This window comes from Oreochromis niloticus, linkage group LG6, assembly GCF_001858045.2.
Source record: "Oreochromis niloticus isolate F11D_XX linkage group LG6, O_niloticus_UMD_NMBU, whole genome shotgun sequence".
Lineage (NCBI taxonomy): Eukaryota > Metazoa > Chordata > Actinopteri > Cichliformes > Cichlidae > Oreochromis > Oreochromis niloticus.
In genome coordinates, this window is record NC_031971.2 from 41,812,891 (window position 1) to 41,837,161 (window position 24,271).

Consider the following 24,271-nt stretch of genomic DNA (forward strand, 5'->3'; position numbering starts at 1 on the left):
GCGCCGAGTGGAAGCGCCGGTCCCCCCCTCCTCCTCCTCCCGTTTCTATTCCCGGACAAACCTCCTCCATTTTAGCACCAACAGCCGGCGGAGGAGCAACGGCTGTCAGCGGACCGTGAGGCCAGCGGAGAGACGAGCTGCTGCGGTGGGACTGTGGCTGTGACCCGGCGAGAGGAGCCGCTCCTTCGGCTGCTTTGAGCTGTTTGCGGGATGAAAGCTCGGCGGAGGGCCGGAGCGGCGGATCTGTGAGGATTTAACGGCTGTGCTGCTTCCTGCGGAGAAATCTACCCTGAGAGGAGCGGAGAGGAGGAGCAGGAGGAAGAGGAGGCCGAGCTGCAGGTACCGGCTTTGTTCTAATCGGGTTTATTGATCATGAGGCGGCTTTGTTTGATGTGCTGGGCGGCTCACGCAGGCCGCTGCTGCCCGGACAGCATCCATCCGGCTCGGTGTCTGGGGGTGGGGTGGGTGGTGCTGGTGGAGGAGGAGGAGGAGATGATTATATAACGTGTGCGCAGAGGACGCCGGGCTGTCCGCGCGTCGGTCCCGGTGGGGCTCTGGCGGAACTCCGAGCCTGGTTTCGGGCTTTGTACGGGTCCGGCCTCAGAGCCCCGCAGCTCTGAGGCCGGACAGCAGGTGCACCGGGCCCGCTGCTCCATCCGGGCCGCAAACCGGAGACAAACGAGGTCAGAGCGCCGCAGTCTGCCGGAGCAGCTGCTGCCAACGGTCCGATATCCACCAATCAATAAATGTGGTAATCGATCAGCCTCCGGACGATCGGGCAGGCCCGGCTCTTTGTGCTGACCGGGAGGACGAGGATGATGGGCTGCTCGATGAGGAAGCTGCGGGGGCATCTCTTCCAGAATTTTCTCCCATTTTATGAAAGCAGAGAGGAGCTTTAACACAACCTGCAGAGGTTTGATTAAGTGCTGAGAGCACCTCCTCCTCCTCCTCACATTCAAACAAAAATAATAAAATCCCCAGTTTAGTCACTGAACCTTCAGACCTGAGTATTACTGCAGTATTGATGTGGTAATACTTTAGCGGAGCCTGCCTTCACTGTTGGCCGTGCAGATGTTCCAGGTGTTCTTCAGACTGTCAGGAAGAATAAATTCCTGTCTCTCTGTTTTTTCCGAGGAGATGGGGAGTTGGTGAGGTTTTAGGAAACATGCTGCTGAAACTACAAACGCTGCTCTGCCGTGTCTGCGGCGTGTTTGAGCAGCTCAGGAACAAACGGCGGTGAAACCAAAGTTCCAGCAACACGTGTCTTTGTGGTTCCTGCTGCAGAGGTGGTCCGCTCCTCCTTGTTTGCATCACTTATCCCTGCTGATCCAAAGTAAACACGATCATGGTGAAGGCAGCCACACGGCAGCAGCCCGCCCCGACGCCACCTGAGCGAGTCGAGGAGCTCAGACTGATGACGATGTGTCGGGTGACCTTTGATCTTGTCACACATTAAAGCTCCGGTGAGGTGTAGACAGGTGTTCTGGTTCTGGTTCGGACCTGAGGGTTCATCAAACTGGACCAGCCGGGTCTTGGTGAGCTGACTGTAGAGAACGTGGACTCCTCCACAGTCCTCCTGCTGAGGGACGGAGGTTAGGGGAGGAACAACGATGAGTCCGAAACTCAGAAACACTCAGATATGACGTTCAATCTGAGAACTGTTAACTTGAAAAGCTCAAAAAGGCATTTTAATCACATCCTGCAGTAACGATGCTGTGTGTTACCAACATCACACGTTAGACTCTGATGACTGTTGAGTTATGAATGATGCACCCTAAAATAACAAAACAATAAATCATCCAGTTATTTCCTCCTGCTGGTCTGAAGGCAGGCGGCGGGAGCAGCAGCGCGAGCCCGGACCTCCCTCTCGCCTCCTCCAGCCCGGTCAGAACACCTCACCCAGGAGGCGACACAGCCTTAGCCGTCTCCTTCCGATGTGGACGAGCACGGCTCTACTCCAAGCACCTCCATAATGACTGAACTCCTCGGCCTATCACTAAGGCAGAGCCTGTCCTTCGTTCAAAGAAAGCTCATTTCCACCGCGTGTACCTGCGATCTCGTTCTAATCAGGACTAGATTACAGATTTATGGCGTTTCTCAACAATGATGCGCCATCTGGTGGCAGATGGCTGCGTAACTTCTAGGAGAATAATTTACTGTCATTGGGGATCGATTAAAATGTTACCGATGAGATTAAACGACCAGTGAGTCTGGTACCGAGTAGTGACAGCGATGAGTAGTCGAGTCCCTAATGGAGACGATGCTGCAGCGTTCAGACTCCACAAACTTTGATTCTTAACTGAAGAAGTCACTTAGATGAGTGACGAAACGTTTCTCCCACAAAACGCTACGTCCAGATGAACAGATTCAACTTTTGGAGATTTGATTCTTAACATACAACTGGAGGAGCCAGCCAGAGGAGGAGCAGGAGGCGGAGGCGAGAGGAAAAGCAGGAGGAGGCTAGAGGAGGAGCAGGAGGCGGAGGCTAGCGGAGGAGCAGGGTTATTTGTTAGAATGTGTTTGTTGCTCAGTTGCAGCTGTGAGGCATTCAGGCTTCCTCAGAAACTGTGTTTAATGTTTTGGCGTATGTGTGCAGAAAATGAAGGTCACACTTTACAGCAGTGCATTTCACAGGCTGTTAGCAGGTTACCGTGGAAACATCATCTGTCTGCCCTGCTGCATGCTTTATTTTTTCACCTGCTCTTATTTTGAAAGGTCAGGTAGAACAGGGGAGGACCACACAGGTGTCACGGGCTGCGAATAACGAGGATGGCTGTGCGCTCAGCTTGCAGCTGATTGGTTCTCAGGTCGGGCGCTCCGCTGGTGGCCGTTGATGTTGTTGACAGGTCCAATGGGCCTCGCTGTGATGTCACACACGGGTCCGAGGGCTCTGCGGCAGCCTGATACCTCCAGGTTCACCGTGTTCACTTTTATCATTTGCCCAGAAAAACATCTGCTTCCGGACGCTGTCACATGATCAGTGGGGCCGCTCGCGGTTTGTGTTTTGCTGTGTGGATGACCTCCTGACAGACGACACCAGTGAAGGATCTCTGAGAGTGCCACACACACTTCCTGTCAGCCTCTGAACCATGGGAGCTTAATCTGAACCGCACACGTGCTCAGCTGTTATCTGAGGGCCGCAGACGCCAGCGAGTTCTGATCTCGCGCTGATAGATGAGTCAGAGGCCGGTGAGGTGGGGGTCACAGGGCGTTTCTCTGAAGTCTCAGCTGCAGGAAGCTCTCAGTGACCTGCAGTTCCTCTGACGTCCAGCAGAGGCAGCAGTGAGTCACTCCTCATAGACTCCATGTTAAAATAAACATGTTTACATCCTGATACTCAAACTGTTTAAATGATGTTAAAGCTTGCTCTGTCAGGGGTGTGGCCTCTGACTGACAGGCGACACAGGTGGCTGTAGCTGCCAGGCTTCACTCCGGATGGTGTTTGTGCTGCTGGAGCATTTTAATGACATCATCTGACCAATAATATGGCTTCTATTTCATTCTGATTTTGATTGGATGGGGCGGGGGGGTCATGGTGGCTGCCACAAGTCTACAAGCTAACAGGTGACATCACAGTTTTGTACAGTCTGTGGGATACCCACGGCCGTCTGTGAGCCTTGTACTTTCAGACCAGTCCGAGCGCAGGACGTAGCGTCGGTTTTACGGCCCGGCGGGATGGTCGGGTGGATGTTGTTGTTGTTGAGTTGGAGAGAAGCAGGATTATGCCTAAACACACTGTGGAATGAGAGGGAATAATTCATGAATCGTAAGCATCACATCAGGGAAAACGTGTCATTTCCTGCCTGTGGACAGTTTGAAGAAAGGACCTGGTCTGAAATCAGCTGACTGATATTTCCTGTCCAGTCCTGACTTCCTGTTTAAAGACAGAGGGCGTGACCCACTCGGACCTGTTACTGTGATCCAGGTAAAACCAGAGCTGCCCGCCAGTCTGAGGCGCCTTTGGAGAACCAGACCGTCGCGTGCTTCGGTAACATGCAGCTCCGGCTCTGCAGCGCCTCACGGGAACATCTGCTCGCTGACGTCGTCACACACCTGTCTGCAGGTGAAAATTATACGGTCGCTGTTAAAAACTGCAGCGCTTCCTCGGAGGTCAGATTCTCTTTAGAATAGAATAGAAGTATCCTTTATTGTCCCTCAGTGGGAGCACAGTGACGGGCAGGTGGAGCGGGCAGGTGGAGCGGGTAGGTTCACACAGAAATGAAGAATAAACATGAGAGACTGTACGTATGAGAACACATTCTCACTCCCAAAGCGTAACATTTTACGCTAGGTGAGAAATTGTCAACATATTACGTTTTCGGCCACCCAACGCGTTCCTACGTGACGACATCGGAAAACTGCGGACATATGAGAACCGTTTGGACTCAATCTACACATCTTCGCTTTTTCCCTTAAAATCGCTTGGGAACACACTGTTTCACGTCATTAAAGTGCTGGTTAAGGTTAGGGATAAGGTTAGGTTTAGGGCTGCAATACAGGGCTGGAACCCTCCGCGTACCGTAACAACGTGGAAGGTCACCTTTCGCGTTCCTCAGGAACGCCGCGGGACGTGACAAAACGTCGGGATGTTACGCCTCGGGAGTGAGAACGGGCTCGTATGGGAACACGTGATGTGTACCTGTCCCAGAGTCGATCAGATCACCTGAAGGTGGAGATGCTTTCTTTCTGTTCTCCATCACGGAGACGTCTGCAGGTACATGTCTGCTCCTGTGGCTCTATGAGGGGAAACGAGGGTGGACAGAATAACATGAAGAGGACCGCTCTCTCAGAGAGTGTGTGTGTGTGTGTGTGTGTGTGTGTCTGCGCACCTCCAAACCTACTGCACATCCTTCATCATCGTCAGCCTGAGCTCATACCAGCGGACCCTCACAAAGGGATTCTGTGTCATTGAAGCTATGATGCATCCCATAATATTCATGCTCTCCTTGTTTTTGTAGCTCTGTAAAGAAGCATCAGAGCACGCCGGGTGAACCTGAGAGTGAAATGTGAGCGCGCGGACGCCATCAGACTGAAAGTGTAAACAGGAGACAGAACGTGACGGCGTACCTGTGAGGATAGAAAACCAACATTTGTGTGTGTGTGTGTGTATCCACAGTCGACCACTAATGGAAGACCTGGGTGACCCCCCTCCCCCCCGCACGCACGCGCACACACACACACACACACACACACACACACACAGAGCAGGAGGAGGATGGTGGGGGACAGACCCACAGGAATGGCTGTAATCAGGTCTGATACAGGAGCTGTTTCACCCTGGCGGGTGGAGGCAGAGGCGGTGTTTTTGGGTGGATGTCTTCTGCACTGCAGCTCTGATGGAGGCTTCAGATGAGTCATGCTGCTGCTGCATCACCATGGCAACAGAGAGGAGGGGGGGGGGGGGGTTCCGAGGGACGCTGCACCGGAGGAATTTTCCAGATCAGACCGTCACCGCACGCGCTCAGAACAGCAGCAGAGCCAGCGCGTCCTGCAGGCTGCAGACGTCACTGCAGGTTCTGGATCTGATCCGAGCCGGCGCGGAGGGTCTCAGGAATGACTCGGAAACCCGTCCTGGAAGCAGAGTGTGCACTAAAAACACATTCGCAGCCAATCAAAGCTGGATGCAGTCATCACGTGAGCGTGATCAGCTGTTCTGCTCTGGCGTTTATTTTACCTGGTGTGTGGACGGTGCAGACATATCACTGCATGCTCAGCTCTTCGGACTGAAGCAGCGTGCGTTACTCAGGCTCAGCCTATCAGAGCGCAGCAGTGTGGAGAGGTTTACTGCCTTTAACGCGTTGATCTTTACGTCTACGCCTGTCTTTGGGGTTGTAAACGTCAGGCGCGGTGGACAGGAAGTTGGAAAGCTTTCCCAAGGATGCCGTGTGATTGGTTCAGTTTATTTCAGAACCTTCTGAATGAATTGTCATGAAAATGGCGAGGTGAAAATGAAGAGGTTAACTTTTGGGGCAGGGACTCGATTTTAAGTCTTTCTCCTGGAAAGCCGACCAGAGTTCCTCCTGTTATTCTTTTCTGAGCACTTCCTGTTTCATCCTGTTCAGGAGCATCAGGAGCTGCTGAGGGTGAAAAGCTGCTCTGATGGACTCGTCAGATCCTTTCACGTGTACGTGAAGCATGCACGTTCAGATTTTGGTTCAGTGGCACTAACGCTCTGTTTTTACTTTCCTTCACTTTGATCGGAGCGTGTCTGAGGTCGCCCAGTCAGACCAGGTTCCTCTGACCCAGGTCACCTGACAGGAAGAGCTTTTATTGTTGACACCCTGCCCTTGGGTCAGCCCCGGCCCGGGTCTGAGGATGAAACGAGTTTCAGTCGTGTCCGAGGACCTCGACACGTCTCTGCTGGAGCTCGCCGTTTGTAATGGGGCCTCTGATTGGATGTGACTCGTCCCGCCCCTCACAGCAGACCGTTTCCAGGTCAGCGGTGAAATCACGCTGGCCCACCTTCCTTCCCCAGCTCGGTGATGTAACTGTGACATCATCAGAGACAGTGGCCTCAGTGAGCCGTAAAATCTAGGCCAGGACTGCTGCAGTCGAGGTAACCATAGCAACGGGATCAGTAGGCTAAGCTGTGACGCTGCTGGGGCATGCTGGGAAATGTAGTGAGCTCTGCCAGCTTCTCTCGTCAGTGTGCTGAAGGTAATGATGAGTAAATATTATTGGACAGTAGGTGTGTGTGTGTGTGTGTGTGTGTGTGTGTGTGTGTGTGTGTGTGTGACACACACCTGCTGTCACCTGCACCTTCTTCTGGCTGAAATGTTGTTTTTCACGCCTGTCGCTGCTCCCAGTGTCTGAAATCTGCTCCAACAGCTGTAATTAAAAAATGGCCACAGGATGTGAAGGAGGACACCGAGCTGTGGACCATCACTTCCTCTGTTTGAAGCTTTAATGAGTTTAAACTGTGTGTGTGTGTGTGTGTGTGTGTGTGTGTGCGCGCGTGTGTGTTCAGCCCCGTTGAACCACTGCTGCTGATCTCATCAGGACACGGTAACAGAGCAGATTTCCGATCTCGGGGCCGTCGCTGGCTCACTGAGATAAATGTGATCAGCAGAGACTCGTGTGAAACGTTTGTGCACGTGTGGAAACGAGGCAGCAGCCCGACGGATAAAACCTTAAAATCCCGTTAGCTGGTCCAGGATCAGTGCAGGTGAAGTGACAGGCCTGCAGTGGAGCGTGCTGCCCTCACTGAGGACGGAGGAGGACTCCATCATGAGGTCGGCCTGCAGAGAGCTCCACAGAGCTCCTGATACTTTAACCTTCTGTGGTCACGGTAACAACAGTAACAACCAAACTACTGTAAATAATACAAATAATACAACAGATGGCGCTCATTATAAATATCCTAGTACATCACACACATGAAATATCAAACTGAGGCTGTAGCCGCTGCACTGTGTGCTGTGCATCGGGTGGAGGCGTACAGGCAGGAATGGCTTCCTGTGTCGTTCAGAGGTGCATTATGGGTAATGTCAGTGACTGGCCAGCATGTCATGGAGTGGGTGGGAGGTGTTGTCCACCATTGTGCTTATCTTGGACAACATCCGCCTCTCTGACACCACCCTAATGGAGTCCAGCTCCGCCCCCACAACATTACTGAGCTTGTGATCAGTTTGAGTCTTGCATAACGTGACAAAAGAGTCGACCACAGCCCGGTACTCGGACTCATCCAACCACCGCAGAGTCACCAGAAAACCTCTGAAGATGGAGGTCTGTGGTGTGGAGGGTGGAGAGGAAGGGGAGAGGGCGGTCCCCTGGTGGTGGCGTGAGGCGGTGTTCTGAAAGCTGAATGAATGAAATCCCACCGAGTTTACCAGAGGTCAGATTTGTTTACCGTGTGTTCATAACAGCCGTCAGATCTGACGATCCGTACTGAGCATGCTCAGATGCGGGTCAGCCGTCTCGTCTCAGGCAGTCGTGTGGCTGCTCCTCCCTCATGGGAGCGACTGTTTCACATCTCTTCTCTTTTTTCTCTCAGGTTTTCTGCAAGGATGCGGCAGTGAGCATGCTCAGAGCCCTGATCGTTACCATGGCAATTACCGGTGGCCACGCGTGCAGCGGTCAAGAGAACTGCTCGGCCGACGTCGATGGCGAGTCCAAAGACTACTGTTACTCAGCCCGCATCCGCAGCACCGTGCTACAGGGGCTGCCCTTCGGCGGCGTGCCCACCGTGCTCGCCCTCGACTTCATGTGCTTCCTGGTGAGTTTCTGCCACAGACACGGAGGATAAACACGCCTCCCTTTTTGTCCTCGCATCACTGGCATTAGGCGTGAACATTCCCCCTCCCACACACGCTCACACGTGACACAGCACTGTCATCCGAAGCACACACACACACATCTGAGCCGTGTGTGTGTGAACAACATAGATCAGCTGGAGGGCTTCCTGACATGTTGGTGTCAGTGACCTTTGACCGCTAGAGCACGCTTAGAGCAGCATTCTGGATTTTTCCATTACATGTCTGATGTGAAATTTTTCCTTCCTCTTCCTCCTCAGGTGCTCCTCTTCGTCTTTTCCATTTTACGGAAGGTTGCGTGGGATTATGGCCGCCTGGCGCTGGTCACCGACGCTGACAGGTAAACAAAGGTTAATCAGTCTGTAAGCGTTCTTCATCACAGAGCTGGACCACAGCTTCACAGGCTTCATCCGCCACAGGGGGGCGCCGGAGACGTCCAGGAAGCTGAGTCTTTACTTGTGTGATAAATAAACATGTGCAGGCTAGCTGAGGTGAGACAGGAAGAACTGCAAGCTAAGAGATGGATCGTTCCTATGTGTGAACCAAAGACAGTTTAGAATCTGTCTGTTTTTAGGTTTTCCTGCATTGAAATCAGTGAGCTGTCATATTAACCTGAGCATCAATGAAGCTCTGCAGACAGGGGGCGCTCACACACAGTTTGGCTGCTTTAAAGCCACATTTTGAATATGAACAAGTAAAAACACGGTTCAAGTAACATGTCTACACCCAACAAACACCGACAGTATTAAAGATGGACGTAGCCGCCGAGATTTGACAGGTGAAGCCTCCTTAAATCTGCGTTCTCACTAATAACCAGCAGGTGGCGACGCTGGTTGTGGAAAAATGGTCTGATTATATAGAAGAAACTGAGCCTCCGACTCAGCGGGACTCTTCCCTGATTGGTTAACTGACTGCATAAGACACAATGCTCGTTGGTTAACAGCGTGTTTTAGCAGTAAGATTAAGGTGGCGTTAGCAGAAAGCTTCAGCCCGAGGCTTCGCAGTGACATCATGGCGGCTGCGTCCGTCTTTGAGCAGTGGTGGGCGTGATGCGCTCCTGCTGTGTGACCTGATCGGGGTTCCCTCTCACTGGCATCACCTCCTTGTTATTTTCTGTTTCCTCTCCCGAAGACTGAAGAAGCGTTTCAGCGACCTGGAGGAGCGGGAATAGTATGTTGTTGTTGCTTCCTCCGTGTTTGGTTTGTCTGCTAACATCCTCCTCCTCCTCTGGTTTGATTAACGGGCTCTCTGGTTGGTGCACTAACACCTCTTTTCTGCATTTCAGTCTGTGCTTGTTTGGGTTTCTGTATGGAAGGTTATTAGTGCCAACAGACCGCACAGCTCTAACCACAGCGGCCTGCTCGCCTCATTTAAGCGTTTAATTATAAAAACACATAAAATTTGAACTGCTTGGCACTTGGTTAAACTGGAACACTTTAATCCTCCGTTGTGTTTGGGTTTGTTTGGCTCAAAGTGGGCTTCCTATTTAGGCAAAATAGTTCATTGCCACGCGCCATATTATTAAAAACAGATGGATCAGATTTCTCCCACCGGGGGGGGTTGGGCACATTGAGCCCTTTTCCTGTAAACTGTGGCAGTGAGGCACTAATCGCCCTCCGTAGCACATGAACACTGTGTTTTTACAGCACTGAAATGGCTAATTATGCTACCTGCTGTGATGCTAACACCACTCCACGTTTCTCTCCATGTTTGTGTTAAACTCAGCCGAAGGCGCGACAGAGATAACTATGAGCCGGTGAAAAGGTAACGGCCGCCCGCGTATGTGGACCCCTGTGACGTGCTAGCTAGATGACTCAGTAGCCCAATACGCCGTAGCCATGCCCACGCTCAGAGTCGGCAGCTAAAACGATAATAACTGAAGACATTTTAAGAGCAAACATAGTCGACGTTAAAGACATCAGCACTACAGAACAGCCAATCATTAATGGGGTCACTGGTTGCCCTGGTGATTCCCACCTTTGTGTAAACGTGGTGGTTCTGCGGTTCTGGACCCTGACTCTCTGAAGTTCTTGTGTACTGTGATGTCAGCTGTTCTCCATTTGGCTCTTAGTTTCCGTGTTGTTGTTGTGTTTGAGTCCGTTAGTTCCCTCAAATTCCTCCTGTTTTCCTTCTGTGTGTTTCCCCGTGTCAGGTTTTTGTGTCTGACGTTCCCGAGTTAGCTATTGTCGCTTACTTCCTGTTTTACTTTGTTAGTTGTCCCTGTTCTGTATTCAGGTTTACTTCCTGTCCTGAGTATAAATGACGCCGTCGTCCTCGGTGCGTTTCCTTCTGTCGGCTGGATTTATGTAAGTCCTTAACCTGCCAACTGTGACAGTAGAGGCAGAAACAAGTAGAAACTGTAAAAGATGTGAGGCAGCAGGTCCGGTGGATCAAGTCCCAACGTTCCTACGCGGTTTAAAGCTTGAAGTTCCTGCTGTACCGACACCCACAGAGGTTTTGTTGGATAAACGTGACTCACATCTTTATTTGCGTTTCCAGCTGTGCCGACTGTTTGGCTCTAAACCATTTCTCCCAAATCCATCAATTTGAACCTAGTAAAGGGTCGCCGCGGTCGAGCGCACGGGGTCGCCGCGGTCGAGCGCACGGGTCGCCGCGGTCGAGCGCACGGGGTCGCCGCGGTCGAGCGCAGGCGTACCGGTCCAGGTTTGTGCTTGGTGAACCGTCGTCTGTGTTTAGTGTCTCGAAACTCATTTTCCAAGGAACTCTGGAGTCTTACCAGCTGTCACACGCAGAAGTCAAAGGTCAGAGGGCCCCATGCTAACCTTCCTGTTTGTGTCCACAGCGTTGCCTCGGCGATGCACTCGGAGACGCCCGACCGCTATGAACGCCTCACCTCGGTTTCCAGCTCTGTTGACTTCGACCAGAGAGACAACGTAAGAACACCTTCATCACTCCCTCCTCTTCCTCCTCCTCCACAGTTAGGTGTTAGCTGACAGAGGTTCAAAGTTCATCCAAACTGGGCAGAACTCACAAAACACACACATCATCATCATCATCCTCACCCCTGAGGTCATCATAGCGGTCACTACAGTGGACAGCTATTCACAGGCTCTTCTTGTATTCGTGTCAGTGTTGAAGGTAGACTTGCACATAAACCACTACGTTGGACACTGATGTGTCTCTCCATACCTGCCACCTGCTGGTCGTTTAATGTTACTACAGATGTATGACACGTGTCAGTGTAATTGTTATTTAACCCTCTCATGCATGACTTATGACAACCTCAGTCAGGATTTAATTCATGCACGACAGGGTTAAAGCAGGACACTCAGAGTATGTCTGTGATCTGTGCTCCTAATCCATCGGCCATTGTTCAGCTCGGCAGCTCTGGGTACTTTGAGCTGCGACCGCTAACGGTTAGCTGAGGCCCTGCCCACTGGCCTCAGCACCACACCTGCGGCTTGTGAGAATGAGGAATCCCAGGCACAGTCGGGGCTTTCACTGACCTTTCGCTTGCTGTAAAGCTGTCGTCTTCTTCCTGTTTGTGTTTCAGGGTTTCTGCTCGTGGCTGACGGCCATCTTCAGAATAAAGTGAGTACGAGGAAACGGCTTCTCGCTTTCACGGTCAGACCGAAAGCTCCACTGTCCCATCGTTACTGCAGACTGTGAACTCATCACAGATGATTTCCCAGTGTAAGAACAGACCATGACTCTTCCTGTTTCTGCTGCAGAGACGAGGAGATTCGTGAGAAGTGTGGCGAAGACGCCGTTCACTACCTGTCCTTCCAGCGTCACATCATCGGCCTTCTGGTCGTGGTCGGCGTCCTCTCGGTCGGCATCGTCCTGCCCGTGAACTTCTCTGGAGACCTTCTGGGTAAGAGCCGCTCGGTTTGAGGGTCTCAGGTCTTGATGTGTCACTCACCGCCTTCTCGCCTTCTGTCTGAATGTTTTAGTCCGAATTATCAGTAAAGATGCTTTCCTCAGCCGAGGAACACCTGGACCGCCCTCCAAAGAAGGTAAAGTGGGTGGGGTCAGAGGCGTAGGCGCCCTGCACCCTGTAGACTGTGTCTGATGGTAGACGTGGACTCTGTCCCATCTGGTCTGTAGTACGAGTGCCATGTTAGAAACGTGCTGTGTTATTGTCATAGCGACAGGCGGTAGGTAAGGAGGTGACAGCGGCTATGATGACTTCCTGTGTTGACCCAGGGGGAGGGTGTCAACAATAAAAGCTCTCAGACGCACATGGAGGGCGTCCGCTCGGCCGAGCTCAGCGAAACCGCCTGCGAGGATTCAGAAACACCCGTGGACGAAGCTGTGAGCTTTAAAGAAGTCATACTGAGTCGGGCATATAAAACCATGAAATCAATAAACGCGTCGCTCAGTGACTCAGACGCTGTGTTATATTTCAGTCTTTGTAACACAACGACATTTAAACAAATAAAGCTCAACTCCAAGCTTTCCCACTATAAACACCGTGACTACTGGAAGTCCACCAGCACACATCTGGAGCTCACCACAGTAACTTTCCATTCAGAGCGCTGACCTAAATGTTCTGTAATCTGTTGTTAAACGGGTCGGATCCGGTTTGGCCTCAGCGGTCGTTCACCACTCCATGAAATATGCTGATATTTTTTAAGACTGAAACGATGTTAAAGAACGCAGACGACTCGCTCTGCTCCGGATCAGGAGTCCAGCTGATTTCCTCAAACGGTGTGGTGATACGATGGCTGATGTTAGGAAAAGCACTCGTGCACACTCGGGCTCGCGTGCATGTGAGCATCAATGACTCACGACTGCAAAACCATTCCACCTACACAACCGATAAAGTAACCCGATCACGTGACCTTTTCTTTCTTCCAGAAAACAACGCCTACAGCTTCGGACGCACGACGATAGCCAACCTGAAGTCTGGGTGAGATTTCATATCTTCTTCTTTGCTTTGTTAAGGCTCCGTTTCCTGCAGATGTTTCAGAATAAAACCTTGTGAACCTTCCTGTTGAGAGGTGTAATCTGGGGCTTTGCTGCGTTGCAGGACGAACCTGCTCTGGCTGCACACCACGTTTGCCTTCATGTATCTGCTGCTGACCGTCTACAGCATGAGGAGGCACACGTCTAAGATGCACTACAAGGAGGACGACCTGGTAGGAAGACCAAACCGTTCTCATTTCCGGTCCGTGAACTCTGAGGACGCGGCATTTGTGCGCTGAGCCGTGCGGTAATCCCAGTTTTGTGTCTTGCAGGTGAAACGCACTCTTTTCATCAACGGCATCTCCAAGTACGCCGAGGAGAGTCAGATAAAACAGCACTTTGAGTAAGTTCCACACTCTCCTGTCAGTGACTGCACGGAGCTGTTCTCCTGTTCCAAGTTTCTGATGATGAGTAACCCCCGTGAGTCTGCTCTGAACTCTCAGCTTATCACAGTTTCATTCAGAGGGGATGTCCCTAATATGGTCATCTGGGGCATATGGCCAGTCAGATGAAAGGTAAAGGGGGCGGGTCTAAAGCAGCTTGTTTCGGACACTGCACGAGGCCCAGTGTCAGATAAAGAAGGATGATTATGAGCTGGGAGTCCTGCAGTGCTGCTGTGGGAGGGTGCAGGAATCGAACGCCTGTTCTGATGGTGGTGTGCCTCCTCTGTGTCCTGCAGGCAGGCGTATGAGAACTGCACGGTGCTCGAGGCTCGGATCTGCTATAACGTGGCCAAACTGATGGCTCTGAACGCTGAGAGGTGAGGCCCAGTGCATGCTGGGAGTAAAATCTCACACACCCACACAGTAATCATTCATCTGCATGAAAATGTGAGACACTGAATGCATCACGTTTATAAGTAGAAATGCATCGATCAGCTGGTTTTGACCCAAGCTCTTCACAAGCATTCTGTCTTTTCCACCTTGCAGTAATCTGAGTACAGATTGCTGCTGTCATGTTCAGCTACGCTTATTGGACCCAGTAAACCTCCAAGAGTCAAATCATTTTAATTCAGTTTTATTTATAGAGCACCAAAGTGCTTTATATTGTAAGGTAGACCCTACAATAATACAATGAGCAAGCACTTTGGTGACAGTGGGAAGGAAAAACTCCCTTTCAACAGGAAGAAACCTCCGGCAGAACCAGGCTCAGGGAGGGGCGGGGCCATCTGCTGCGACCGGTTGGGGTGACAGAAGGAAGACAGGATGAAGACATGCTGTGGAAGAGAGACAGAGATTAGAAAAATAAAATACTATAAATAGGAGCTTTTTTCTTTGAAGTTTTCCAAGGAAATTTTTTGCTGCTCTTAACTGATTCAAGCAGACCTTTGACCTTTTGCACAACCAATCACAGGTGTTTACATGAAGACTGCGATCTGTAGTTCATTTTTGATCAGATCAGTTTGATCTGTGCTGCATCTTCACAGCCAATCAAAACCAAATTCCAGACTTCAGTTGAATCATTGCTGACAACTTTAACCCAGGTTTGTTTTTATTTACATTGCTCCTTATGTTAAATTCTAGTCCGCTGGTCAGGTAGCATGGCCTAAGCTACCTTCAGCTGCCCTGGCTACAGGGGCCTGGCTAACTATGGGTTTTTATGAGGGTGTGAAGCCGAGTCTCCCGTTCAGTGATCCTGGCCTCCAGAGCTGCAAACAGCCTACATTCATTCTAAATATCGTTATTGCTAAAGGAGGCCGAGGAGTAAACATCTGACACGAGCAGGAAAGTGCTCCACATCGTCACCTGATGACTCCGTTTGTGTTTTCCAGGAAGAAGACGGAGCGCAGCAAGAAGTTTTTTACCGACCTGATGGCTAAAGAACACATTCCCACCATGATCAACCCCAAGCCCTGTGGACACCTCTGCTGCTGCGCCATCGCTGGCTGTGAGGAGGTAAAAACAAAGACATCGCCCCCATGGCAGCATCGTGCGCGGTCACATCAGCAGCTGCTAACTTTAGGGCTGGGCTTTATACAGCGACGTTTCTGCACGTTCCCTTCAGTTCATCGACTGCGCAATGATTTTGTCCTTCATCGCATGTCTCTGTGTTATGTTGTGGTGTTTTCGTTGTTAAAATGCCGCCAATACAGAAAATGGCGAGCTGGTACTCAGAATGACGAGTCCAGGAGCAGCAAGCTGGACTTCAGGGTTACTTCACCTGCCCTGCAAGTCGTCACGACATCGCCAAGCTTTACCCACATAATTCAAATGCTAACGTGCTAATGTTAGCATGTTAGGTGGCGGTTTGTTGACAATTTTCTGTGGCCTGCAGGAGGAGGCGGTCAGCTACTACACCAAGAGGGAGGCCAAACTCAAGGAGGAGTACAGGAAGGAGAAGGAGAAGGTCCACACCAAGCCTCTGGGCATGGCCTTCGTCACCTTCCAGAATGAGGCCATGACCGCCATGTAAGCCATGCCCTTCACTTTGTCTTTATCTGTCTCAGACTTCTTTGCCCTATTTTTCTCCTCAAAAACTTTTGGTGATCGTTAAATATTTTATGGTTTTTATAGTTTTCTCTTACGAAATTTCCCGTCTGCCTCCACCTCACATTAGCCACACCCCTCACATTCGAATCCTTGTCATGTCTTTGACCCTAACCTCTGCTCACAACCCTTCTTATCTCAGTATTTTGAAGGACTTTAACGCCTGTCAGGTTCAGGGGTGTCGATGTCGTCAGGAGCCACGTTCCTCTCAGTTCAGCGAGGTTCTTCACGTTCATAACTGGAGTGTTTCGTATGCGCCTGACCCACAGAATGTCCGCTGGTATGTCCGCACGCTCCGCCCACCTAAAACCTTCTACAAATAAATGCGCCCTTTGAGATCAGCTGACCCTGTGTCCTGCTTCCTTCCTGTAGGGAACACCTTTCACTGGGCGGGATCTCCTGGTGGATCCGTTGCTTTGTCATCAACTGCATCCTCTTCATCCTGCTCTTCTTCCTCACCACGCCCGCAATCATCATTACCACCATGGACAAGTTCAACGTCACCAAGCCCGTCGAGTATCTGAATGTAAGAAGCGTGAAGCAGGTGTATAGTCCGGCTTCAAGCCGATTCCTTCAGCTCTGACTCTGTGCTCTCTGTCTGTTGGGTGCTTGGATCAATGCTTTGTTGGTGAACGGTTTGGGTTGGTTGGGTGGATGTTTGGTCGGATGAATGGCTTTGTTGTTTTCTTGAACAGAACCCCATCGTCACTCAGTTCTTCCCCACCCTGCTGCTCTGGGCTTTCTCTGCTCTGCTGCCAACCATCGTCTACTACTCTGCTTTCTTCGAGGCTCACTGGACCAGGTACAGCCGCTTCCACTGCTCCTCTTCATCCCTTTGTTATTTTTGAGAGTAGCACACACTGTGAAACTAGAAATAAATACGTCGAAGGTCCCATTTAAAGTCATTTCCTGTAGAGTCCCAGTGGTGATTAAAGTCAAGTGACGCTTGTATCTGACCTCAGTGTTTGCCATGTTTTGTTTTTTATCCCCTGCGTTATTGGGCACGCTTCATCCCAGTTTCCCCCTTTTTTTTTTGTCCCCCTTTTACCCACGGTTTGCTCCCCTTTTACCCACGGTTTGCTCCTGGTTCCGTCCATCTCACCGTTTCTGTTTCACCTGTCGGTGTGTGCAGGTCTGGAGAAAACAGGACAACCATGCATAAGTGTTACACCTTCCTGATCTTCATGGTTCTGTTGCTGCCATCTCTCGGTCTCAGCAGGTAACAGATCTTGTGGCTGTAAAGAGTGTGAAACCTGACTGACCTTTGACCTCTACTAAAGCGTTTCTGTCTGTGGTTTTCAGTCTGGATGTTTTCTTCCGCTGGCTCTTTGACAGGAAGTTCCTGGCTGATGCTAAAGTCCGATTTGAGTGAGTTATGTTTTGTTTTACGCTCTACAGTTTGACGGTTGTTACCGCTCACTGAAAACCACTGTGTTTCCGCAGGTGTGTCTTTCTGCCAGATAACGGCGCCTTCTTCGTCAACTACGTTATCGCCTCCGCATTCATCGGAAATGCCATGGACCTGCTGAGGATCCCCGGCCTGCTCATGTACATGATCCGGCTTTGCCTGGCTCGCTCTGCTGCCGACCGCCGCAACGTCAAGAGGGTGAGGGACGCACTCACTGAGAAGTGTACGGTGGTTTCAGCTTTTCAGCCCACAGGGGGCGCTGCTCTGACTGTAACCCTGTCTGTCGTCCCTATAGCATCAGGCCTACGAGTTTCAGTTCGGAGCAGCGTACGCCTGGATGATGAACGTCTTCACAGTGGTGATGGCCTACAGCATCACCTGCCCCATCATCGTGCCCTTCGGTCAGTCCAGCACTGCAGTACCTGTTAGTCAGTACATGTTTACAGTACCAGTGCAGGTGTTGAAGTAGTAGTAGTACTAGCATCCAGGTAAAGTCATACAAGTCAGTGTAAAGTGTGACGGTGGCTGAGAATAGTCTAATTCCTGTTCCCGTAAAGTCTCAAGTCAGAATAAAAGCAGGTCCAGCATGACATCAGGGGTATTCAGCTCACCTGTTCGCCCGCAGGTCTGATGTACATGCTGCTGAAACACCTGGTGGACCGATACAACATGTACTACGCTTACCTGCCCTCCAAACTGGACAAGAAGATCCACTCTGGAGCCGTCACCCAAGTGGTGGCAGCACCCATCCTCTGCCTTTTCTGGCTGCTGTTCTTCTCCACTGTACGCACAGGTAAGCCCCACCCACCACAGCTGTGTCAGACCTTCCTAGCCGCTCCGCCTAGGACGGCCGCTTAGACCGTTTGATGAGTCCAGTAAAATAATGCGAGTGGTGCAGGTAGCTGTTCTGCAGAGACGCCCTTCATGACTGCAGGATGTTTCTGAAAGAAGCTGCAGAGCTCAGTAGCATCCCTGAGTGTCTGGGACACTACGAGTCTGAACCCATGAATTTCTCTTTTATCTAGTTAATTGTAGTTTTCATTATTAGTAGATCAATGAGAAGTTTGAACGGTTCTGGTCCTTTGTCATTGATAACCAGTGCTGAAACTGAAAGGCAGTTTCTGACATGTTGCTTTGGGGGGGGGGGGATTTTTTCAATGTTTTTATCGTTTTGGGGCAGTCTGACAGTCCTGCCAGTGGGTACTGGGTATTATCACCCTAATAACGAGATGTCGTCTCCATGGATGGCGTTCGACAGCATCGCCGAGTAAATGTGGTTAAACATACTTGTCCACACATCTGATTGCCCGGTGTTTTCAGAGGACATTTGTGGGGTGAGGAATGTCGTGGTTCAGCCTCACTCTCACCTGGTCGGATACAAACAGGCGATAAATCCGGGGTAACGTGAGGCAGTTTTCTGAGGTGACTCCTTTAGTGAAGTTAACCACACCCCCTCCCTGTTTTAAATCCAGTAGAACTAAAAAAAACAATGTTTTAGTATTCACGACAGGAAGTTGTTGAATGCTGACCACAGCTAACTGCTAGTGTGCTCCCAGGCTTCGACACACCGACTTCCATGTTCACGCTGGTGGTGCTGATCGTCACCATTGTGGTCTGTCTGTCTCACGTCTGCTTCGGACACTTCAAGTACCTCAGCGCTCACAACTACAAGGTACGACAGCAGTCTGATGAAGGTTGGTGTGCAGTGTGTGAACGCCAGCGTCTCATTCCGAGCATCTCTGTTTCAGATCGACACAAAGGAGAACGACGTGGACGCTGTCGAGAACGGACGTCCAGCTCGTCCCTCGTCCTCACCCACCACCAAATCTCAGGTGATGCATGTTCTCTTTATTGAGATCGCAACAAGCCACTCCCCCAGGTTTTCATCAAATGACTCTCAGTACTGCCGGAGATCAGGGCCGCCGAGGCCGTCGGTTAGTCCGCCTAAGACACACTCACAGCTGTTTGCGGGCCCAGAAAGGCAGGCAGAATCACCAAAGCAAACCAAGACTGAGACAAACTAGGAGATGGTGTGAGATTTTATCAGAATGCCTTTCCTGGTCTAATTTTGGATGATCCTCCCGTACAGCTCATAAAACACTGAAAGGTTCAAAAAGCACCAAGCTCAAATTCAAAGATCTGTTCTTACCTTATTTAACTCGTCTCTCAATCATTGCACTGAAGGGAGAACACATTTGTAGTTCTTGATTTTATCCAGAAGCTAATAAAACATTCTCTATAGTTCTCTAGAAAACCTTGGACCTAAGTTACCGATGGTCCCCTACTTGTTTAGGGGGTTAGGCGTGTTTTGGGGTTTAAAAGCCGCAGAGACGCGGTGTTTAGAAAAAAATGCGTCTCAAATGTTCCGATACTCCTGACACGTACAGGATCACTACAGGTTTTCGCCTGGGCAGCAGTTGTCCTTCTCTCTTGGATCGGCTGGAGTTTTCTTCAGGTGCCTTCCCAGCTTTGACAAAAGTCCAGCTGGGATAACCACATTTACTCAGGGCCTTCTTGATGTGCTGTTCTTCTGCCTCCCTGGCTGCTGTGTCAGTGGGGATGGTGTTCGCTCTGTGTTGTAGCGTCCTGATGACACCCAGTTTCTGCTCCAGTGGATGATGAGAGTCAAACCTTTAATACTTATGTGTAGGTTTACGGTACATGTCAGCTTTTAGATGTCCCCCATTACTGATGGAAATCTCACAGTACCATGAATGGTACTCATGGTAAATGATCAGTGGTCTTTGATCAATTTTATTGATCAGTAGTTGTTGAGAATCAAAAATCAATCAGAATCAACTTTTGGAGATTTACCTACCTGGTTGATTGAGCATGCATCAAGAAGATAGCAAACAACATGTTTTTATTGAAATGCGATCAAGTCACAGTTCTCTTTGTGGTCGTGTCTCTTTCTGGTGGTGGTTGACCTGTTTTTATGTTCCTTCCAGCAGCAGCAGCAGCAGCAGCAGATGTACATCGCCCAGGTCCTCCAGGACCCCAACTCGGACGAGCCTGGCGGAGGTAGCAGCGAGGAGGACCGAGGGTCATCGCAGGATGAGGAGATGCTGAATGGAGGGAACAGCATCAATGAGGCGGATTTCCAGTCGGGGGAGGACAGTCTGATCGCCAACGAAGTGCACCAGTAGCTGGGGGTGGTGCTAGAGGGAGGGGGTGGAGCTAGTAGAGGGTCATACCCACACAACAGTTACAGATAAAGCTGACTGGAAAATCACTACACCCATAAACACTTGTACAGTAGATTCACGGTTAGCTCCACCCCCTCTGAGCCTGAAGACTTGACCCTGACCTTTGATGCCGGCGCCGGGTCGCCAACATCCAGTCCTGCACGCCTGTGGATCCTTAACGGACGTTAGATTGTGTCCACAGGAAATCACTGTATATAACCACAAAGCCAAAAGTTCTTTTTCTTGGGTTGGGTGGGTGGGTTTTAAAAACGTGTGCCTGGGCTGGATTCTTTGTTCGCACTCGTGTCTTGACTTCTGATCCCACTACGGGTCACCTGAACCCGACCCCTCCAGGGGTCTGAGCTGATGCTGACGCTGTCTTTTTTCTCGGCATAGTCATCACCGTACTCCAGAATCAGAGCGTTAAACAACTCGCCAAACGCCAGTTCTCATAGTGTTAGAAACCTCGCTTACGCAGACGCATCGTCATCCCTCTTCCCTGCTGGTCCATCCTCGCCTCCGTTCTGTGTCTCTGAATGCCAGTACGTTCAGTGAATCACCTTGGAGTGTGGGGCTTTTGTTTTTTAAGTTTTTGGTTTGTTTTGTACCTGCGTGCTGTTAGGAGTGCAGTCTGGATTAAACCGTCACACCTTTGGACGATGTCATTCATCGCTGGATTGTGCTGGCGAGCAACACGTTAAACTTCCTCTCGCCTGCTGGCTTCAGTTGGACCGCTCCTCGCCATCGGACTACAACACTCCACGCGACAATGCTTTCTTTTCTGGTTTGAGTTCACCTGAACTACCTTAAATCATGAATACCTGACAAAGGGAACAGGGATGTTTGTGTATGTGTAGGTTTAGCAATCTGAATTCTTTTCAAAGGTGGGATGTATTTTGTGATGACTTTCAGCAGCAGGTAGTTCGATTTTGGGTAGATGAAGAAGAGCAGCGCTTTTCGTCGGGATGTTTTTACCTGAACGCCTGAAGTTGGAGGTACTGAAGGTGTGTGCTGTCCGTCTGTCTGTGTTAGCTCCTTATAAACCGGCTACATCACAAAGGGTTCACCAGGTGTTGATGAAAATGCCATCCATCTACTGTAGAATCAGTTCGACATTTTTTTCTTTCACTTTCGTACAAAAGTTTAGAAATATATAATCATGCCGTCTCGGTCTCTACACGCATCAATAAATTTTATATAGAGTCCGACTGGTGCGAAGCGATGGTTTCATCTCTGCCGCGGTACGAGGAGCTCCTTCCATCCAATAATGAGCCACAGCTTCCTAGATGTGCCACTGGTCCGTCAAAACAAATAATCACCATTTATTTCATGCTAATGATCATATTATAATGACTGTTTTTAGCTAATTAGCTGGGTTTATCTGACTGAAGCTAACCCTCGGCTAGCTAGAGCAAGCGACTAATAATCAGGATGTTTCAGTCCATGAAAAAAAGATACTGACTCTTTGTCCTGTTAGCACGTGTCTTTAACGCTAATAGCTTAGTTTGTCGTCCCAATAGTGCAGTGTTAGGCTAGCTCTGGCTCCAGTTAATAAAACTCACCTGATTAGCTCATTAGCAGGGATAAAGCTGTGTAGAGTTGAACTTACTCCTAGCTTCTCGTTCACACCAACAGCTGGTTTACAACCAGGACAGAACTGCTGAGTCATTGTTAGCTTCAAGCACACAACTCAGACACACAGGAATGACACACTGTTAATTGTTAGCACACAGGCTAAAACAGCACTAGCCTGCTAGCCCGGCATTCGCATTCTGTTAAATGAAGACTAAATGGTCTGAAACCGCACAACAATGAAGAGGTGATGGTTTAGTTAAGCTAGCACTTTCCCCTGCTTTGCATGTGATGCTAGCAGGGCCACGCCACAGGAACGCAGCGGTGAAACCAGTGGTCGGGTTTAACCAGTCAATTTACACCACCTGAGTGTGTCTTCAGCTGTAGCTCATTGTTTTGGGACAGATTCTTAAGGTGTGTGATGATACTTGCTAGCTGCAGACAGAAGCTCATGTTAACTGACGTTAACTCACATTAGAAGGTGACGATATCTCCCAGTCTGTGGACTTCCTGTTCCACGGGGGGGGGGGCTCTTGAGTTCATCCAGAATGAATAGAGCTGCAGAACAGGCAGTAGAAGGGTGGGTGGTGCTTCTGTGATGTCACCCGCTGGTTTTTGAAGCCTTGCTTTGAGTTGAATATTTTCACCAATGAGAAGGGACGGGTCTGACGGTGAAACCGCATACTCATTAGCTAACGATTTGTGAGTTCAGCCACTTGGCCATAGAGTTCTACAGAACTGGAAGTGTTTTTGCAGCTGTCGGCCCCTGGTGCCCTTCAGACAGAGTCCAGGTTATTAGCTGCTACATGGTCCATACTGTGTGGTCATGGCACCACAAGCCACTTTACAGCATGCTTGCTGCTCGAGTTATCATTTGGAAACGGGCGCCGTTGGGGGAGCACTTCTTGTCCTAAACCCTTAAACATCCAATCAGCACGCTTGTGTTAACGCGAAGGACGGAGGAGAGGTTTTATTTCAGTGTTTTTGTGTGGAAGCAGCTCTTTCACTGAGGATGAGCTCAGGATGCCCCCTGTGTGACCTGCGGTCAGACCGGGAGGTGAGCAGGCTCGTAGCTCGCGCTCGACGTGGTCGTGGCGCCGATCTGCCTCCTGGTGGACGGATGTAGAAAACATCATGTTGCAACTGACTTGGGGGGTGGTGACATCATCACAAAGACAGGTGAAGGGGTGTGGCTTCTGCAGAGTGACATAAGTGCTTAGCGACAGAATGGGGAGGAGCTAGTCTCAGGTGTGTTTTGTTTTGTTCCTTTTTTTTCTAAAACAATGTTTACATCAGAGTTTGTTTGCTAGGTGTGTGTGTGTGTGTGTGTGTGTGTGTGTGTGTGTGCGCGCGGGCGGGCGTGTGTGCGTGCATGCGTGCATGGACACGGAGCTGGACTATGAAAGCTGCAGCCGCCGGCTCGCTGGCGTCAGTGGGCGGCTGCATGCTGGAGCTCTGCAGCGTTCCTGTCCGGGTGTTTGATGTTCCCCGCCGCTCCGCCCATGATTGTACGCAGATGAACCTGAAGGTGGAGGCGAGCCTGATCCTCAAGGTTCAGCTCAGCAGCTCGCAGGAAGTGACCTGCTTCCTGTTCCTGTCTGTGTAAGGGCGCCGCCGTAGAATCATTTTCAGAAAGGAGAGGCCGTTTGACCTGAGCCGCACAGACCCGGCAGAACTAAACGCGAGCTCGGTGGCTTCGGGACTGTTTGTGTGGAAAAACGGGACTCAAAGGTTTCTGAAAGCGAGCCGCTGCTTCGTGCTGTTTGTTTGTTTCTTTTTAAAAAATAAAATTCCTGAAATGTGAAGAAGAAAAATGTGAAGTGAGGCATGAAGCGAGCGACAAACTGTGTAAAAACGAGTGTAAATAGCCATCGAACTGCAGTCTGTCGTCCACGTCCTGCTTTAATTTATTGCTGTGACTCTTATTTATTTGGACTTTTGTTTGTGTACAGTGACACCTTCGTCTTACTTATGTTCCTGATCAATAAAACTGATTTCATCCGTGCTCTCGTGCTCTCTGTTTGTCACACCTGAACATGGATCCGCCCTGAAACACTTGAGGCAGGAGAGGCGAGCACATGGCAGGTATGGAGCGTGCGTGCCTGTTAAACACGTTTAGGAAACTCAGTCAGTTACCATGGTAACAGACCGTGGACCTTAGCTGTATTCTCTAGCCGAGTGAAGTTGGCCCCCCCACCTTCTTCAAATCCAACAAAAGTGGTATCAAACGTTTGTGCTATGTTTGTGCTGCAAAAATTTTCGTTTGTGCTGCTATCATTTTAAAGATATTAATAAAAATTTCTACAGGTCATCAGAGGTCAACCAGCCCCCCCACATTAATTAAATCAAACAAAACTGGTGTCAATCAGTTGTGCTATGTTTGTGCTGGTTTGTGCTGCTAAAATTGTTGTTTGTGCTGCTTCTGTTTTAAAGATATTA

At 50.2% G+C, this 24,271-nt stretch overlaps 1 protein-coding gene across 7 annotated transcripts; it reads left to right on the forward strand.

The window, feature by feature from the left end:
* Nucleotides 1-23,837, forward strand: LOC100696308 (CSC1-like protein 2). 7 transcript variants are annotated; one of them, XM_005461274.4, is made up of 24 exons: nucleotides 1-339; nucleotides 7,994-8,215; nucleotides 8,513-8,592; nucleotides 9,384-9,422; nucleotides 11,056-11,146; nucleotides 11,767-11,804; nucleotides 11,945-12,087; nucleotides 13,074-13,125; nucleotides 13,246-13,354; nucleotides 13,454-13,524; nucleotides 13,861-13,941; nucleotides 14,953-15,076; nucleotides 15,456-15,589; nucleotides 15,810-15,947; nucleotides 16,040-16,193; nucleotides 16,363-16,469; nucleotides 16,800-16,886; nucleotides 16,970-17,035; nucleotides 17,111-17,273; nucleotides 17,371-17,476; nucleotides 17,701-17,868; nucleotides 18,632-18,747; nucleotides 18,824-18,907; nucleotides 20,024-23,837. In XM_005461274.4, the coding sequence occupies exons 2-24, from the start codon at nucleotides 8,021-8,023 to the stop codon at nucleotides 20,219-20,221; spliced, it is 2,544 nt and encodes an 847-aa protein (XP_005461331.3). In that variant the 5' UTR covers nucleotides 1-339; nucleotides 7,994-8,020; the 3' UTR covers nucleotides 20,222-23,837. The 7 variants fall into 7 exon arrangements, with proteins under 7 accessions (XP_005461331.3, XP_025763908.1, XP_019215023.1 ...); XM_025908123.1 differs by lacking the exon at nucleotides 1-339 and adding an exon at nucleotides 3,851-4,063; XM_019359478.2 differs by lacking the exon at nucleotides 1-339 and adding an exon at nucleotides 5,196-6,657.
* Nucleotides 23,838-24,271: the final 434 nt, after the last annotated feature.